Source organism: Hypomesus transpacificus, chromosome 20 (assembly GCF_021917145.1).
Source record: "Hypomesus transpacificus isolate Combined female chromosome 20, fHypTra1, whole genome shotgun sequence".
In the NCBI taxonomy this organism is placed as follows: Eukaryota; Metazoa; Chordata; class Actinopteri; order Osmeriformes; family Osmeridae; genus Hypomesus; species Hypomesus transpacificus.
The window spans coordinates 535,633-552,869 of record NC_061079.1 but is presented as its reverse complement, the minus strand read 5'-3'; the positions used below and the strand labels follow the sequence as shown (position 1 = coordinate 552,869).

Sequence of the window (17,237 nt, the reverse complement as noted above, 5' to 3'; positions counted from 1 at the left end):
AGCTCCTCCCTCAGAGCCAGGCTCCAGGCTCCTCCCCCCTCAGGGCCAGGCTCCTCCCCCCTCAGGGCCAGGCTCCTCCCCCCTCAGAGCCAGGCTCCTCCCCCCTCAGACTGCAAGGGCACGACACCGTGCTGAGGGGAGCTCCACCAAGGAGGAGATAATCAGCCAATTAAATGCAGCTCATTTAATCCGAGGTCTGGAGCTATCTGTGTGGCCATCTGAGAGAGGGGGGCCTGGGCGGGGCCTGGGCGGGGAGGGGCCGGGCTGTGGGGGAACTGTCCCGCAGTGGAGAGGAAGAGGACCGGGCAGGGGGGGGGGGGGAGGGGTCTGGCCAGGGCCGGCGCCTCGTAAAGCACACAGATGTAGGGTTAATTGACTGCTCAGCATTTGTCAGCCGAGCACCTTCAGAACGTCTGGAGTCGACCTTCCCTCTCCCTCCCTTCCTCCCTCCCTCTCTCTCTCTCACACACTCACTGAGTTACTTCTGATAGTCTCTCTCTCTTTCTCTCTCTCTTTTCTATGGCTGTCTGAGAGCCACCCTCTTTCTACTAATTTCTAATGACTGCTAGCTGTCAGTGAGGGAGGGAGGGAGGGGAGGACAGGGGAGGGAGGGGAGGGGAGGACAGGGGAGGAGGGAGGGGAGGGGAGGACAGGGGAGGGAGGGGAGGGGAGGACAGGGGAGGAGGGGAGGACAGGGGAGGAGGGAGGGGAGGACAGGGGAGGAGGGAGGGGAGGACAGGGGACGGAGGGGAGGACAGGGGAGGAGGGAGGGGAGGGAGGGGAGGGAGGGGAGGACAGGGGAGGGGGGGGAGGACAGGGGAGGAGGGAGGGGGAGGACAGGGGAGGGAGGGGAGGAGGGAGGACAGGGGAGGAGGGAGGACAGGGGAGGGAGGGGAGGACAGGACAGGGGAGGGAGGGGAGGACAGGGGAGGAGGGAGGGGAGGGGAGGGGAGGGAGGGGAGGACAGGGGAGGGGGGGGGAGGACAGGGGAGGAGGGAGGGGAGGACAGGGGAGGAGGGAGGGGAGGGGAGGAGGGAGGGGAGGACAGGGGAGGAGGGAGGGGAGGACAGGGGAGGGAGGGGAGGACAGGGGAGGAGGGAGGGGAGGGGAGGGGAGGGAGGGGAGGACAGGGGAGGAGGGAGGGGAGGACAGGGGAGGAGGGAGGGGAGGACAGGGGAGGGAGGGGAGGACAGGGGAGGAGGGAGGGGAGGACAGGGGAGGGAGGGGAGGGGAGGACAGGGGAGGAGGGGAGGACAGGGGAGGAGGGAGGGGAGGACAGGGGAGGAGGGAGGGGAGGGAGGGGAGGACAGGGGACGGAGGGGAGGACAGGGGAGGGGGGAGGACAGGGGAGGAGGGGAGGACAGGGGAGGAGGGGAGGGAGGGAGGGAGGGGAGGGAGGGGAGGACAGGGGACGGAGGGGAGGACAGGGGAGGGGGGAGGACAGGGGAGGAGGGGAGGACAGGGGAGGAGGGGAGGGAGGGAGGGAGGGGGAGGGGAGAGAGGGGAGGACAGGGGAAGGAGGGGAGGACAGAGAAAGAAGAGATAATGACTAAGATAGGGAACATGAGAGAGAAAGGGAAGAGCGAGTGATTGAGAGAGATGGATACAGTCAAGAGGAATTGATAGTGTGAGAGAGAGAATCATCTACAGTGCCCTCCAAAAGTATTGGAACAGTGAGGCCAATTCCTTTATTTTTGCTGTAGACTGAAAACATTTGGGCTTGACATCAAACGATGAATGTGAAACCAGAGATCAACGTTTCAGCTTTTATTTCCAGGTATTTACATCAGGATCTGATGCACAAATTAGAAAATATCACCTTTTTGTTCGAACCCACCCATTTGTCACGTGAGCAAAAGTATTGGAACATGTGACTGACAGGTGTGTTTTGTTGCCCAGGTGTGTCCTATTACATACATTATTCAATCAATAAATACCACTGAATGTCTACACTCAGGTTCAGATTGGGTAAGATAGGTTTTGTCTATGCAGACTGTATTCAGAGGTGAAAACAACATGAAAACCAGAGCGCTGTCTTTGGGTGAAAAACAAGCAATTGTGAGTCTTAGAGAAGATGGAAAATCAATCAGAGCCATTGCAGAAACATTGGCCATAGCCAGTACAACCATTTGGAATGTCCTGAAGAAGAAGAAAACTACTGGTGTACTAAGTAACAGACGTCGAACAGGTAGACCAAGGAAAACATCAGCAGTTGATGACAGAAACATTGTGAGAGCTGTAAAGAAAGACCCTAAAACAACTGTTAGTGAGATCAGCAACAACCTCCAGATGGCAGGAGTGAAGGTATCACTATCTACTGTTCGCAGAAGACTTCATGAACAAAAGTACAAGGGCTACACCAGAAGATGCAAACCACTCATTAGCAAGAAGAATAGGAAGGCCAGGCTGGAATTTGCCAAAAAGTACAGAGATGAACCTCAAAAATTCTGGGACAAAGTTTTATGGACTGATGAGACAAAGATTAACTTTTACCAAAGTGATGGAAAGGCTAAAGTTTGGAGAAAGAAAGGAACTGCTCATGATCCCAAACACACAAGCTCATCTGTGAAACACGGTGGAGATAATGTCATGGCTTGGGCTTGCATGGCTTCTTCTGGGACGGGCTCATTAATCTTCATTGAGGATATAACACATGATGGCAGCAGCAAAATGAACTCGGAAGTCTACAGAAACATTTTGTCTGCCAATTTAAGGAAAGATGCAACCAAACTGATTGGCAGAGCCTTCATCATGCAGCAAGATAACGACCCAAAACACACTGCCAAAACAACAAAGGAGTTCATCAGGGGCAAGAAATGGAAGGTATTAGACTGGCCAAGTCAATCTCCAGACTTAAACCCTATAGAGCATGCATTTTACCTGCTTAAGAGGAGACTGAAGGGAGGAACCCCACAAAACAAACAACAACTGAAAGAAGCTGCAGTGAAAGCCTGGGAAAGCATCAAAAAGGAAGAATGCAAAAGTTTGGTGACGTCAATGGGTCACAGACTTGCTGCAGTTATTGAAAGCAAAGGATTTGCAACTAAATATTAAGTCTTATTCACTTAAATATGTTTTAAGTATATCTGTTCCAATACTTTTGATCACATGACAAATGGGTGGATTCAAACAAAATGTGATATTTTCTTAGTTGTGCATCAGATCCTGATGTAAATACCTGGAAATAAAAGCTGAAACGTTGATCTCTGGTCTCACGTTCATTATTTGATGTCAAGCCCAAATGTTTTCAGTCTACAGCAAAAATAAAGGAATTCGCCTCACTGTTCCAATACTTTTGGAGGGCACTGTACATGAAACAGAGTGATGAAGAGGTGGAGAGAAGAATGAGAAGGGACAGGAAATGACGCAGCACTGCAGGTCCTTACTCAACCAGAAGAGGGAAGTTTTGATTGTGACTGTCTCACTAAGTTGACAACAGTCTTGAATGCAGAAGGGTGTCAACCCAAGTTCATCTCTCTTGATTTACGAGTATGGATGTTTTATGGCGAGAAGGGTTTGGATGCTGCTTTTCATCTGGCTGTAAATATTAGATTCACCTACGGAGGACTGGTTTAACCATGAAGTCATGTTTGAGGATGACCCGTGTTTCAGGAGTGTGTTCCTCTGGTCTCACCAGGTTGTCAAGCTCAGGATCTTCGCTGAAAAACGGCTTGTGGTCCTGCTCCTGCTGGTGGACAAAGTTCTCGATGTCGACGTCGAAGCTGGCGGAGGTGATGCACTCAGAGCCCTGTGTGGCCTGTTCACACTTCTCAAACAGCAGCGCCAGAAGAGGAAATAGGGGGTGTCTGTGGAAGGAGAGAGGGGAGGGGAGGAGAGGAGGAGGGGAGGAGGAGGGGAGGGGAAGAGGAGGGGGACAGGAGGAGGAGGAGGAGAGGAGGAGAGGAGGAGGGGAGGGGGAGGAGAATAAAGGAGGAGAGGAGGAGGGGAGGGGGAGGAGGGGGGAAGGGGAGAGGAGAGGAGGAGGAGGGGAGGGGGAGGAGGGGGGAAGGAGGGGAGGAGGAAAGGAGGAGAGGAAGGGATGAGGGTAGGGGAGGAGGGGAGGTGAGGAGGAGGAGGGGTGGAGGAGAGAAGGAGGAGAGGAGGAGGAGTGGAGGAGAGGAGGAGGAGGGGATGAGTATGGGAGGAGTAGGAGAGGGGAGGAGGAGGGGAGGAGTAGGGGAGGGGAGGAGGAGAGGAGGGGGAGAGGAGGGGAGGAGGAGAGAGGGGCGGGGAGGAGGAGCAGAGGAGGAGGAGGGGAGGAGGAGGTAAGGAGGGGAGGAGGAGGGGAGGAGAGAGGAGGAGGAGAGGAGGGGAGGAGGAGGAGGAGGGGAGGAGGAGAGAGTTTGAAGGTCTTGTTCATTCACAGTACTATTTTATCCTGTTTTTGATCATTTACAGATATCGTTTTTATTCAAAGCACATGTTCAGCCTACTCCTGCTTCTAATGAAGTTTCTGCAGTCTGCTGCTGTTTGTTGTTTAATGTGTGTGACAAATCTTCTCAAACTGTCCTTTTTCATTGTGTTACACACTGTACATTTTGACCAGGCAGATTTCAGGCAGCTATATCCATGAGGACCTTTAAGTGAGGTGTTAAGGTCCAGTAGTTATATTGTCTCCATCTGGCTTTTATCTGGAAGGTCATCCAGGACAGACCCCCCCCTGCAGGAGGGGTCATGGATCCATCTTCACATTCTCCAGACTTACTTGAACTATTTCCATCCATGGTAGGTATTAGCAATACCAGATAAGTTTAGCTTTTTATTAGAGAAAATATAATATAATAATAATGACTGATACTGACATATTTTCCTGTTACTGATTGTGACTACTGATGTTCATAGTTTGTAGAGATGGATCTTTGAGCCCTTGATTGCTGAGTCCTTCCAGCACTAACTAGTACTAAATCCTACTGACAATACAACTGAACACATTAAGATCAGCCACAGAACGAACATCACAAGCACTTCCATACTGTACCAGGTACCTCACTTAATACACGCACACCTAGATGAATTCAATCTACCACATCAAACTCAAAACAACTAGTGCCCCAACACATCCATCTGTTGGAGTGTATGAGTGTGTGTGTATGTGTGTGTGTGTGAGTGAGTGAGTGAGTGAGTCAGTGAGTGTGTGTGTGTGTGTGTGTGTGTGTGTGAGAGGGCTGGAGGTGGGAGAGGAGGTCAGGGAGTACAGGTGTCTGCATGGGGCTTGGTCCATGCCAGAGTGGAGCCCTGCTCAGCCTGTAACCCATGGCTCTCATTTGCAGCCTTTAATAGCCGGCTATATTAGACTCTAATCTGCCTGATCCCAATTTAATGCGGCTCCCTCGGCTGGACGTGAGAGGAATACTAAACAGATGGACACGCTCAGAGCTGCAGCACCCTCCACCACCAGGCCTGGTAGAGAGGGAGGGAGAGAAGAGAGGGAGAGGGGGGGGGTGTGCATGTGTGCGTGTGTGAGTGTGTGTGTGAGTGTGTGTGTGTGAGAGAGATGGGTGCCCTGGGAGTTCTGTACCCTGAAACACTGAGAAAGGAGAGAAAAGAAATGGAGACAATCTAAAAGGGTGAGAAGGAGGGAGAGAAGGGGGGAGAAGGAGGGAGAGAAGGAGGGGAGAAGGGGTAAGGAGCGGTGAGGAGGGTAACTTGTCCTTGGCTGAATACTTCCTCCAGGGTACACCATCTCTACCAGGTGCCCAGGTGTGCTCCTACTGCTGCAGGTGCTACAGAACGTCCACCACTAACCGCGAATCACCCTGTCATCTGAAGACAGACACCACCAGATGGGATTCATGTGATCATTTCTTTGTCTCAGTTGTCTTTGTCTTCTCAGACACGTTCATTCCCAGTGGAGGATGTTTAAACTTGGAGAGAGTTCCCCACAGTCCAATATCAGATATCTCTCAGTCTGTAAACACCAACACACCCACTCTCTCTCTCTCAGACAGTCGTGTCATGTCGATATGATGCTGCTGGGCTTCTGGGGCCCAAGGGCATTGTGGGTAAAAGACTGAAAAGTACACAGCACCTTTATTGGCCAGCTTATCCACATCTACAGCCACCCAGGTTATAAAACAACAAACAAACAAACCGGCCAAGCAATAAACTACAGTAATTAAAATCTTTAATCCACATTGCTGAGGAATTCATTAAATAATAGGACACTGGATTTTTACCTGCTCACTTGAGTTTCCAGCTAACCTAGCAGAAGCTAAAACATCACCATGTCATATGCCATCAGTCGTGATCAGTTGATTTCCTTGAAGACAGTAATTGATGAGATTTTGTTGCTAATGTGTGTCAGGTGACCCACCTCTCACACGTATGTAGATGTGTCTGTGCACACGCCAGAGTGTTTATGATCTCCGGTGAATCGTGGAGCGTGTGTGACAGTCGATCGCAAGTAGCAAAGAAGGAGAAGGAAAGTGTATCTGCAGTGCGACGGGGAGAGGACGCCTGGGCAGGGAATCATTCCAGGGATCGTTAAAGAGCAGAGAGTCAGCAGTCCTCTCACACTGAGGAAGATGGGACTCAAACGAGCGGTAAATCCAAGACCCCAGGGACACATGATGACTTCCACACAGAGAAGAGGAAGATGATGGCTTATATTACCTTCTGCTGTGTGGCAGTTAGGACCAAATGACGAGCAGGAAACTACGAGTACAAGTTTGGGATGGTGGTTTGGTGTTGTGAGACTTTGGGTGGATAACTGGGGTCATGTGAGGTTTTTATGCCACGTTTACACCCGATTCTAGTGACTGTTAGCTCAAAACTGCGTGAGTTGGTCAAGGTGTGGTCTTCCTGTCATTACCGTGCTTTAAGAGAGGAGTGAAAGTGGAATCACAATAACCACCACTGAAGACTCAGGCACAGTCGTGTCAAACGTGTCAGAGAAAAGAAAAGCCTGTTTTGCTAATTTCATGTTTCTCTGCCATCGCATGTGTGGAGGCTGGTGCTGGGGCTGGGGCTGTGGGGGGGGGGGTGGAGGCTGGATTGAGGCTGGGGCTGGGTGGGGGTGTGGGGGCTGGGTGGAGGCTGGGGCTGGGTGGGGGTGGGTAGAGGCTAGCTGGAGGTTGGGGCTGGGTGGAGGCTGGGGCTGGGTGGGGCTGGGTGGAGGCTGGGGCTGGGTGGAGGCTGGGGCTGGGTAGAGGCTGGGTGGAGGCTGGGGCTGGGTGGGGGTGTGGAGGCTGGGTGCCTGTGGGGTGCAGAGGGGGGTCGTTGCTGTGTGCTCTCCATGTTTACCATCCTAATCAGGCGTCTATATGCTGGGCGCTTTATAGCAGCCTGCTGGTGTAGGACCCCTGCTGCTGCTCCTCAAGAGCCCCTCTCTCCCCCAGGCAACATGTCTGGAACACACCCTGCACAGAGAGAGACACACACACACACCCTGCACAGAGAGAGACACACACACCCTGCACAGAGAGAGACACACACACACCCTGCACAGGGACACACACACACACCCTGCACAGAGAGAGACACACACACACCCTGCACAGAGAGAGACACACACACACCCTGCACAGAGAGAGAGACACACACACACCCTGCACAGAGAGAGAGACACACACACACCCTGCACAGAGAGAGAGACACACACACACCCTGCACAGAGAGAGAGACACACACACACCCTGCACAGAGAGAGAGACACACACACACCCTGCACAGAGAGAGAGACACACACACACCCTGCACAGGGACACACACTCATAAACAGGGAGTCAGGCCCCAGACAATCCACCACAATAAATCCACCTTTGTTTCCTACTTTTCTCTCCCTATCCTTCATTCTGCATCTCCCTCCCCTTCTCTCTCCTTCCTCCCCCTCTCCCCTCTTCCTCCCCCTCTCTCTTCTCTTACTCCTCCTCTCTCTCCAAATTCCCCCTGGACTGAACGTTGCTTTGGATAAAGGCACCAGTACTGTGTCTTGGTTCAGTATTTGAAAGTGCAGTTACTCAACCGCAGGTTAAGTAAAGAGTCAAGCAGAGAGGGAGTTCGTTAGGAAACAGATCTTTGACAAACAGCCGATAAACCATTCGGCTTTGACTAAAAACTCTTCCATCCCTGAGTAATTTAGCTCTGTCATGCTGACCTCTTGAAAGGAAAACTCCTCTCCAGAAACGAGGGCTGTACCGCGTCGTCAAACGGTGCGAGTCGTTACGATGTCAAGAGGCCTGGTTATCGAAAGCTTGGCAGCGGTGTAGGTAAACAGACTTCACGGTGCGTTCCAGGCGTTTGCATGCACACACACCAGCCAGAGAAGCTGCTCTCTCACCACTCCTTCACATTAAAAGGGTTCCTGTTGTGCATGATATGGAATGACTTGCCTCTCTGCTGCATCTACAATATTCCCTTCATGGATTTCCCGCACGTGGGCTACACACAAACACATCCCTTTGAATCCCGGAATCCACTGGAGTTCAATAAGAGTCTGGATCGCTGTGAGGTACCTCTCTCTCTCTCTCCCTCTCCCTCTCTCTCTCCCTCTCTCTCTCTCTCTCTCTCCCTCTCCCTCTCCCTCTCCCTCTCCCTCTCCCTCTCCCTCTCTCTTTCTCTCTTTCTCTCTCTCACAAATCCTGTCTCAATGCAAAATAGTCAGAAAGGCCAGCATGAGAGAAGCTTTCAGCAAGGTCCCACCGTGGTGGATAGTGAATGATAATGCACCCCATACAGGGCCCGGCCCGGCTGGATGGACACTTTCAGAGGAGCCATGCAGCAAAGCCCATGGAGGACACATTATTCCTTAAAGGATACATAAAACATTTTGTTTCCAATTTGAGCTTAAATTTGCGACTTTAACAGTACAAATATTTCAAGTGCGCTTAAAGAGATATTCCAATGAACACCAGGTCTCACTTGAACAAGTGTGCTTAAAGAGATATTCCAATGAACACCAGGTCTCACTTGAACAAGTGTGCTTAAAGAGATATTCCAATGAACACCAGGTCTCACTTGAACATCATTCAGTTTCATGGCTCTGATCTCCAGCGTAAACATGACTTGTGGCTTTAAGGAGGAGCATTACAGGAACACCATGATGAGTCTGATAACTAATTAGATCTGACAGGAGCAAGATTGGAAAAGTGAGCCCTAGTACCCAAAGATTCTGATCTTGGGCTAACTATTAGTATCTATGAACAAACTCGTCTTGCATACTTGCTGTAGACATCACTAGTCACTAGTTTTGACAACTGCCCACTTTCATTGTTTTCTAGCTGTGTTCTCGTCATGGTTATGGTTGTCATGGTTAAATCTACATTACTTAAAATTAATTCTAAGTAACCACAACATTCTGAACAACAATGTATAATTATTATAAACAAACTGTCTGGCTGGACAGCAGAATATAAACATGTTATGCTTTTACGGTCTGGGGACACTTTTACTCCACAAGCCTATATTTATTCATTATAACCTATTATTATTTATGTTAGATCAGATTAGTCACGGTCTTTTCACATGAAGATAAAATACGGTGACAAACACCCTTGACAACCAGCCAACGTCCACGCGATGCATTGCGAAGAGATTCATTCTTGACAAACGTTGTAGAACACTTCTACTTCTGTCTAAAATGGTGCAGAACTTGCATCTGAGTGGAGCATAATATCAGCGACTAAGAAAACAGACCCCCTATCGTCATTTTAATAAGACACTGCGCATCCAGAGGGTTATTTTACATAGAACCCAGTAACTCGTTAGGATAATCACGCTATTGCACGTTGATTCCGCAGTTAATAATTAAGTGCCTCGGCTTAGGAAAGAATAGACGAGACAGTTCCACACAAACCCGACTATGCTGGCAATTAGCAAAAAGAACTGACGTATGCATAAACATTTGAGCGGATGCAAGCAGACTTCCTAGCCCCAAAATTACAGCGATGCTAATTTCAAGTCTCATCTGCTTTGAAAGTTTCAAAGCCTCAAATGAACACAGCGCAGAGGTATAAACGTGGGAGGGGCAGATTTCTTTGGGAAAGTCAGGATTGTTTGTTTGTCTGCATCTTTCAACTGTCGTGAGGGAATATTGAGCTAAATTTAACACGTTATTTGAAGTCGGTTACTTAAATCTAACTGTAAAATAAAATCTGAAAGTACCACTATGATGTAAGGCCAGCAGGTTTGTTCAGTGCCACCTGCGGATATTTAATGACACCCCTCAGCACAGGACGAAAAACGCACCTCTTACGGCCTTTTGATTGTTGGCTACTGTTGTTCCAAATGTCCGTTTGCTTCCGAATATCTATATCTGCACAAGTGCTTGTACGTTTCTATTCTATACTATGGCTGGTGTGTGAGTGCGTGTTATTTTTATATCTCTTTCTGCGTTTTCAAGCCTGCTAAAAACATTGTGTGTATGTGGACCATCCTTGGGTTTTTATGGAAGAAAAATGGTGGAGTCTAAACCAGACAGTGTAGGTCTGGGGGCTGAATCTTTCTCTGTTTTATTTTTTTATTTCACACTGCCTGCAGCCACCCTCAGGCGGGCTGCTCACATCAAAGACAGGCTTGTATCTCAGAGGAGCTTAGAAATTCAGCCCCCGGCTTGGCAAGGCCTTCATAGCGGCTTGCCTTTGGGGCTCAGCGCAGGCCTCTAGGGGGCGAGAACCCAATCAGACAGGAATAGCTGATCACCTTCCGGGAAGCCACAGTGCCAGGGCGTTGGGCCGAGCTAAAAGGGTGCCGTGTCATCTTAGCACAATCCAATGAAGACTGTGTCCATGGCAAGCTTTGTTTTTTGGGTCATATATTTCTGCCGCGATTTGTAGCAGGCGTGTGATTTCTCACTGGGAGATTGCTGAACAGAAAAAAAAAGTCTGTATTTTGAATAATTTACTTCATAAATAGATAATAGATGCCCATTATGAAAGTGCATTAATATTCAAGTGATGAGGTTGGTTAGTGGAGAGTACATTTCAAATATGTGTTTGGGTACCTTTCAACGCCCTCAAAAGAACATTATGTGGCACTTACTCAATATGGCAACTGCATGAAGTCTTCCTGACTAGCAGGAATGTACCCGACAGTATTCTACACGAATGTAGTCTTTTGAGCATACACACACGCCAATGTGCAGTGTTTTATGTTCGACACAGCTGGTCTGTCAATCTTCCTTCCAGTCACGGTTTCTCCATGTACCACGACTAGACTGTCTCCTCCAGTCCCCCCATCTGCCCCACCTGCCGAGGTCTCACCTGTAGACGGCCCTCTTATCAGACTCCAGCTGGGCCTGGGGGTCAAGGGTCACGCTGACCGGGGTGCTGGCGCCCCCCGCGGCTGGGAGGTGGACCTGCGGGGTCTTGGAGTTCTGCTGGGTGGTGCCCGTCATCTGCACGACAGGAAGTCAGGGTCACAACAACAGGAAGTTAGGATCACAACAGGAAGTCAAGATCAAAACAACAGGAAGTCACAATCACAATAACAGGAAGTCAAGATTATCACAACAGGAAGTCAGGATCACAACAACAGGAAGTCAAGATCATGACAACAGGAAGTCAAAATCACAAACAGAGGGCGTCTCTCATGTAATGCACATGAAACACATTTAGAACCACATCCAAGCAGGAGAGGACAGACTATTCATCTCTCCATCTTGTGATGGTGTGTGATATGTGATGGTTTGCCTCTTTCCAGTTGTGTTTATCTTCGCATCCCGACTCCTCCATCCCCCTCTCTCATTCTCTTTCTCTCCCCCGCTCTTTTTCCCACTTGTTTTCTCTCAGGAAATAGCCCCCCCCCCTCCTCCCTGCATCCTCCCTCCCCTTCTCCCCATTTTTTTGTGCAATGGGTAGGAAGCTTCAAGTCTTAATCCCGGCACCAAATGGGAAATAAATTAGCTTCTTCACACTTAACTAGCTCTCATTTGCATTAGTGCCGTGCTTTGACTGGGCACAGGAGCGTTCCCCTGGCACTAATCCTCCAGGCGGAAGGATACGGCGTTGGAGACAGAGGGGGAGGGGTGGTGAGGCGTGCTTCCTCCAACCTGATCTACTTTACCCTCAGTTTACCAGGCTTGTGGCGTCTGCACTGGGCAACCCGTTTGATCACCACAAGGGTAAGGATAATAAACATATTTGGCAAATTTTCCCCTAAAGGAACAATACAACATTTACAGTGTCGCTTTATCCAATCCTATGGTGATGGCTGATGATATGTAGGATAATGCTAGTATCTAAATTGCTAATCTCTCTCTCCCTCCCTCTCTCTCCAGCCATTCAGCAGAGGAACCCAGAGTGTCAGCATCCTGTAATCATTACTGTAATCTCTGTACTCCACCTGGATTAAAAACCAAACTACCCCTAAACTCTGAAACCGCTGCTGCTACAGTGGTCTAAGGCAGGCCTGTTAAAGCCTGTTAAACTGTGTTCACTGTGGCTAGGGGGGCTTCTAGGGGGCTTCTAGGGGGCTTCTATGAGGGCTTTTAGGGGGCTTCTCCAGGTGTTCCCCAGCCTGTGTACCTCTAGCAGACACCTACCTGCTGGCTCTCCTGGTAGGATGGTGGAGGAACACTCTGGGTGGCCATCATAGCTAGTCCTGGTGCTGGGGGCACATGTTGCATTATGGGATAGCTTCACATGAAGACCTGGGGAGAGCACATACACACACACACACACACACACAGATTGTGTTAATGTACTCCGTCATTTTTACAAAACTTACAGGAATTATCCAATGCTGTCAACAAAGCATTTTTCAGAAAGTCAGTGGAGTGATCGTTTGACAAGTTCTGTCTGTCTGCTGAATGTGGGTATGTTTAGGGACTTTTTTCGGAATTGTTATTTCTGAACTAGCCACCAGGTGTTGCTATGATTAGAGTTTGAACTTTCTCACTTCCTCATCTCTCCCTCTCTCCCCTTCCCCAGCTGAACCTCATGTGCACAGCCACACACGTCTCATGTGCACAGACACAAAGACTGAGTGTCATAACAGTCCAAGGATCTCAAATCACACACTAAACAGATACTGTACTTTACCAAGACAGCAAGTCAGCAATGCAAGCTAACACAGCCTGCAACGAGATACAAACATCACCCTGGCTGTCCTCATGTCAGACTGCTTCACCAATTGGCCAATCAGTGGGTTAATTTGTGCTCCAGTCAGTGGACTAATTGCAGTTGCCAGGACAGCAGGGGGTCCCCCAGGTTCTGTGCTGGACCCCTAGAGAGATAATTGGTTCAGGGTTAAGGTCTCTGGAGTTGACACACTCACATACACACACACACACACACACACGATGGAACACAGGTAGTCACACACACTCCAAGGGATACCTTCCTGCTTGACACACACAGCCCCCGTCTGGATGCTCGACCAGGCAGACAGCAGGACTCCTCCAGGTCTGGGAGTGAGCTGGATGATGTTTTATCCATGCTCCTACGCTGAAGACCACCAGCCTGGCTATCCTGCCTCTGCTCCCAAAATCAAATTTTCTGTCTGAGGTGAAGAACTCTCTACAGGTTCTCTGAATCTGCACTCAGTCCAATAAACGAGTAAACAATCTAGTCAATCCACAGTTTTCTTTTAACGTCCCAGTGACTAGACAGTATGTAATACAAGCCTCCTAGGGCTATGTGCCTAGGAGTGTGTGTGTGTGTGTGTGTGTCGTGTGTGTGTGTGTGTCGTGTGTGTGTGTGTGTCGTCAGTATGAGAGCTGTAAATCAGCCCTCAGTTCTGAGGCCCATGTTCTGCTCAGTTCAAGCCCCGTCATCATCACACACATCTTCTCGTGCTCTCTCACACACACGGCTTGCTGTGTGACCGGTCCAGGGGCACCGTTAGTCTCACAGTGTGTCTGAGTGCATGTATACGTGTGTGTGTGTGTGTACATGCCAGGATAGTGTGCTGTGTACTGTGTGTTTTCTTGCCATTCATAATTTTCAAACACACACACACGCACACACACACACACACTAAGTGCTGAGGAAAGTGCTGATCAAATGTATAAACAGTGCTCCCTGTAAGACGGCTTTCTGACAGGAAACCACACATTTCTACATTTACTTTTTTCCCCCCCTGTATCTCAAGAACCTAAACGAAACTGCACACACAAGAATACATTTTGCACAGTATTAATTAAGGTACATTAAAGGAGGGTTTATATAAGATAGTACAGATATTTCTATACAGTTTACAATTACAAATGATAATTTTTCTTGATGGAAAAACCGTCTGTGTTCCATCCTGCAGAGGCAGAACACGTGTCCTGTTTAGGTCCCCAGACAGACCCCTCTCTGAGGAGACCCGGTGACAAGGCCACAGAACCAGACGCCAGACCAGACAGGAAGTGAAACTGGCAGCTCGTCTGTCCTCCAGGACAGCAGAAGAAGAGTAAGATCACCCAGAGAGCAGACCACCAGGGACAACTCTGCCAGCTCCACCACCGGGACGGTTCCAACAGGCAACCGTGTGGAACGTTTTACTGCAGATCAATAGGTTGTAGGTTCCAATCCCACCCCCTAAAATAAACACGTAATACAGCTAAGCTAAAGGTGTGTTTCTGTCACTGCTAGTGACACCCACAGGGACGTCTAAACCTCCAGATATCTCCTCTGCTTCTTCTAGACTAGTTTTACAACCCTGTTCTAGGAGGTTCTGTCGGTTGTAGGAGGTTCTGTCTGTTCTAGGAGGTTCTGTTTGTTCTAGGAGGTTCTGTCTGTTCTAGGAGGTTCTGTCTGTTCTAGGAGGTTCTGTTTGTTCTAGGAGGTTCTGTCTGTTCTAGGAGGTTCTGTTTGTTCTAGGAGGTTCTGTCTGTTCTAGGAGGATCTGTCTGTTCTAGGAGGCGCTGCACGTCAGGTAGCACTCTCACAACCATGCCTGTGGAGGATGGTCTGGTTGGAGGCTGTTTGTGTGTCTGTTTATACTTTGTGCACTTGAATGTGTGTTCTGTGATTGCCTGTGTGTTTGTATGCATGTGTGTGTGTCTGTGTTTTGTGTACTGATTGCTATTCCTGGTGTGTGTGTGTGTGCATATTCCAATGATATCAGCAGAAACATCTTCTCTGTTATCAGGGCTTATTTTAATTGCAAATGCAGGAAGCGCGTTGGTGATTAAATGGAAAATTGCACATTAATTGATGAGACTAAAGATAAAGCAATTCCAATTATTGCGCAGTATTTTAGGCATCCTCTAAAGTCGCCTCCTCCCTTGAGGAATGAGGTACCACACACCAGATCTGAACAAGCGTGTTACGTGAGACAGGCACACACACACACACACACTCCCTGACCCTCATACCCAAAGACGTCCACCACAGGAAAACATCTATTTAGAAACAAAAAACATCCTCACATGGTGAACGACCAAACAGGCTAAAAAGTGTTAAGTTCCCTGAGAACATCTGAAAGCTTTGATCACCAACACTCTCATGGCACCATGATAAATCAAATTAAATAAAACGTCTCAATGAACCAACTAATAATTAGCCAGCTCCAGCCTGAGACACAAGTGTTTCTGGTTTCTAAACTGCTTCCTGTTTGTAACTCACATGTGAGGTAATTATCTATGAAAACCTATCACACTCCAAACCTAACTCATTCCACAATACATATCAGCAAAGCATTGCCTTGAGCTCAACTCCAAATTTCAATGGCAAGCATGAAAAGGAACATGAACTGGAGGCAAATGATCCCCCCCTCAAAAAAAGAACAAACATCAAAGGCTTGTTTCTGAATATGTATTTGCATTGAAGAAAAGGGAAACAATTGTACTCTTTAATCTGATTCAGCACTGGGCTGGTGCCACAGCTTTTTAAAAATTCAATTTTCCAACCAGGTTCTGTTCAGAGAAACCCTGAGCCCCTCTCACTTCAAGCTTGTCGTTCACATTTCCACAATTTGACCATTTGCTCCCGGTATTGAAATAAAAATCCACATTGGATGCAGAAGCCAGCGTGGCCAGGCTGACCCTGGGGCTGAGGCTGACCCTGGGGCTGAAGGCTGTCCCTGGGGCTGAAGGCTGTCCCTGGGGCTGAAGGCTGACCCTGGGCTGAAGGCTGACCCTGGGGCTGAGGCTGACCCTGGGGCTGAGGCTGACCCTGGGGCTGGCTGTCCCTGGGGCTGAGGCTGACCCTGGGGCTGGAGGCTGTCCCTGGGGCTGAGGCTGACCCTGGGGCTGAGGCTGTCCCTGGGGCTGAGGCTGACCCTGGGGCTGAAGGCTGTCCCTGGGGCTGAGGCTGTCCCTGGGGCTGGAGGCTGAACCTGGGGCTGAGGCTGACCCTGGGGCTGAGGCTGACCCTGGGGCTGGGAGCCCCGTCACAAGGTCACACTGTGATCCAGGGACAGTCAAAAGGTCACAAGGTCACACTGTGATCCTGCTGCACAGGACGGTTCAGCTCTCAGGCCTTTAGTGAAACGTCCTCTAGATCCTTGTATGTTGCATTATAGTGTAGCCGGTATGTGGTGAAACTCACTCCTCAAGTACGTAAAACGCCATCCACGTCAAAGAAGTGCTAGCTGTTCTTTGGCGTAGTTGGTAGTGGTGGCGCTTGGGAAGTCAGAGGTGGTGAGTTCGACTCCTGGTCGGAGCGGACAGAGCCTCTGACAGAACTTGCAAGACCACGTCTGTTACAATAGCATCGTGACTCTGCATCCTTTTCCACAAATAACGATGGTTGTGCTAACTCTAACCTCAAACACTCCTGACCACTGATGCTAAACCGGAACCTGACAGTGTTTAGACTCTGTAGATAAACCAACAACCTAACCCTTTGTGAATGTATCACACGTTTCAGATGTTTGGATATTGAGGCTCGAACAGGAGTAAATACAGACAGCTGCCTCTGTTTGTGCCTGAATGTTCACTTGTTTCGATCCTCTGGGCTGTCCCACTGGTGCTGCCTTCCAGTCTGCCCCCGGCTGAGAAAAGGCTAAAGATGTCATCGATAAATCTCGACATGACCCCTGACCACAATCGTTGGCTAGTCTGATAACAGGGCTAATTTCTACAAGTTCCTAGGGGGATGAGGGTATTGATAGGGGTGGGGGGAGGGGGCTGGACTGTGGAGGGGCTGGCACTCTCCAATCCTATATTGTCCTTGATTCTACACACACACACACACACACACATTAATTCTCTTCCTGTCAGTTTATAGTCAAACCATCCACACACCACAAGCACTACACCAATGAGAAACAGTGAGAAACAGGCCTGAGTGTTTGATATGTTAAACAGTTCTGGATTGGTCGGTACATCGGCCTAATCTCCTGATCAGAGAGCTGATTGGCTTTTTGAACCA

At 49.3% G+C, this 17,237-nt stretch overlaps 1 protein-coding gene across 1 annotated transcript in view; it reads right to left on the bottom strand.

Moving 5' to 3' along the window:
* The window catches only part of pknox2 (pbx/knotted 1 homeobox 2), a 50,908-nt gene that overhangs the window by 3,780 nt on the left and 29,891 nt on the right, over positions 1–17,237 (bottom strand). The window contains exons 3-5 of the mRNA XM_047042875.1: positions 12,479–12,586; positions 11,199–11,332; positions 3,558–3,806 (exon numbers count right to left, since the gene is read on the bottom strand). Coding sequence (XP_046898831.1) covers positions 3,558–3,806; positions 11,199–11,332; positions 12,479–12,562 — 467 coding nt within the window. The 5' untranslated portion in view covers positions 12,563–12,586. The remainder of the gene's footprint in view (positions 1–3,557; positions 3,807–11,198; positions 11,333–12,478; positions 12,587–17,237) is intronic.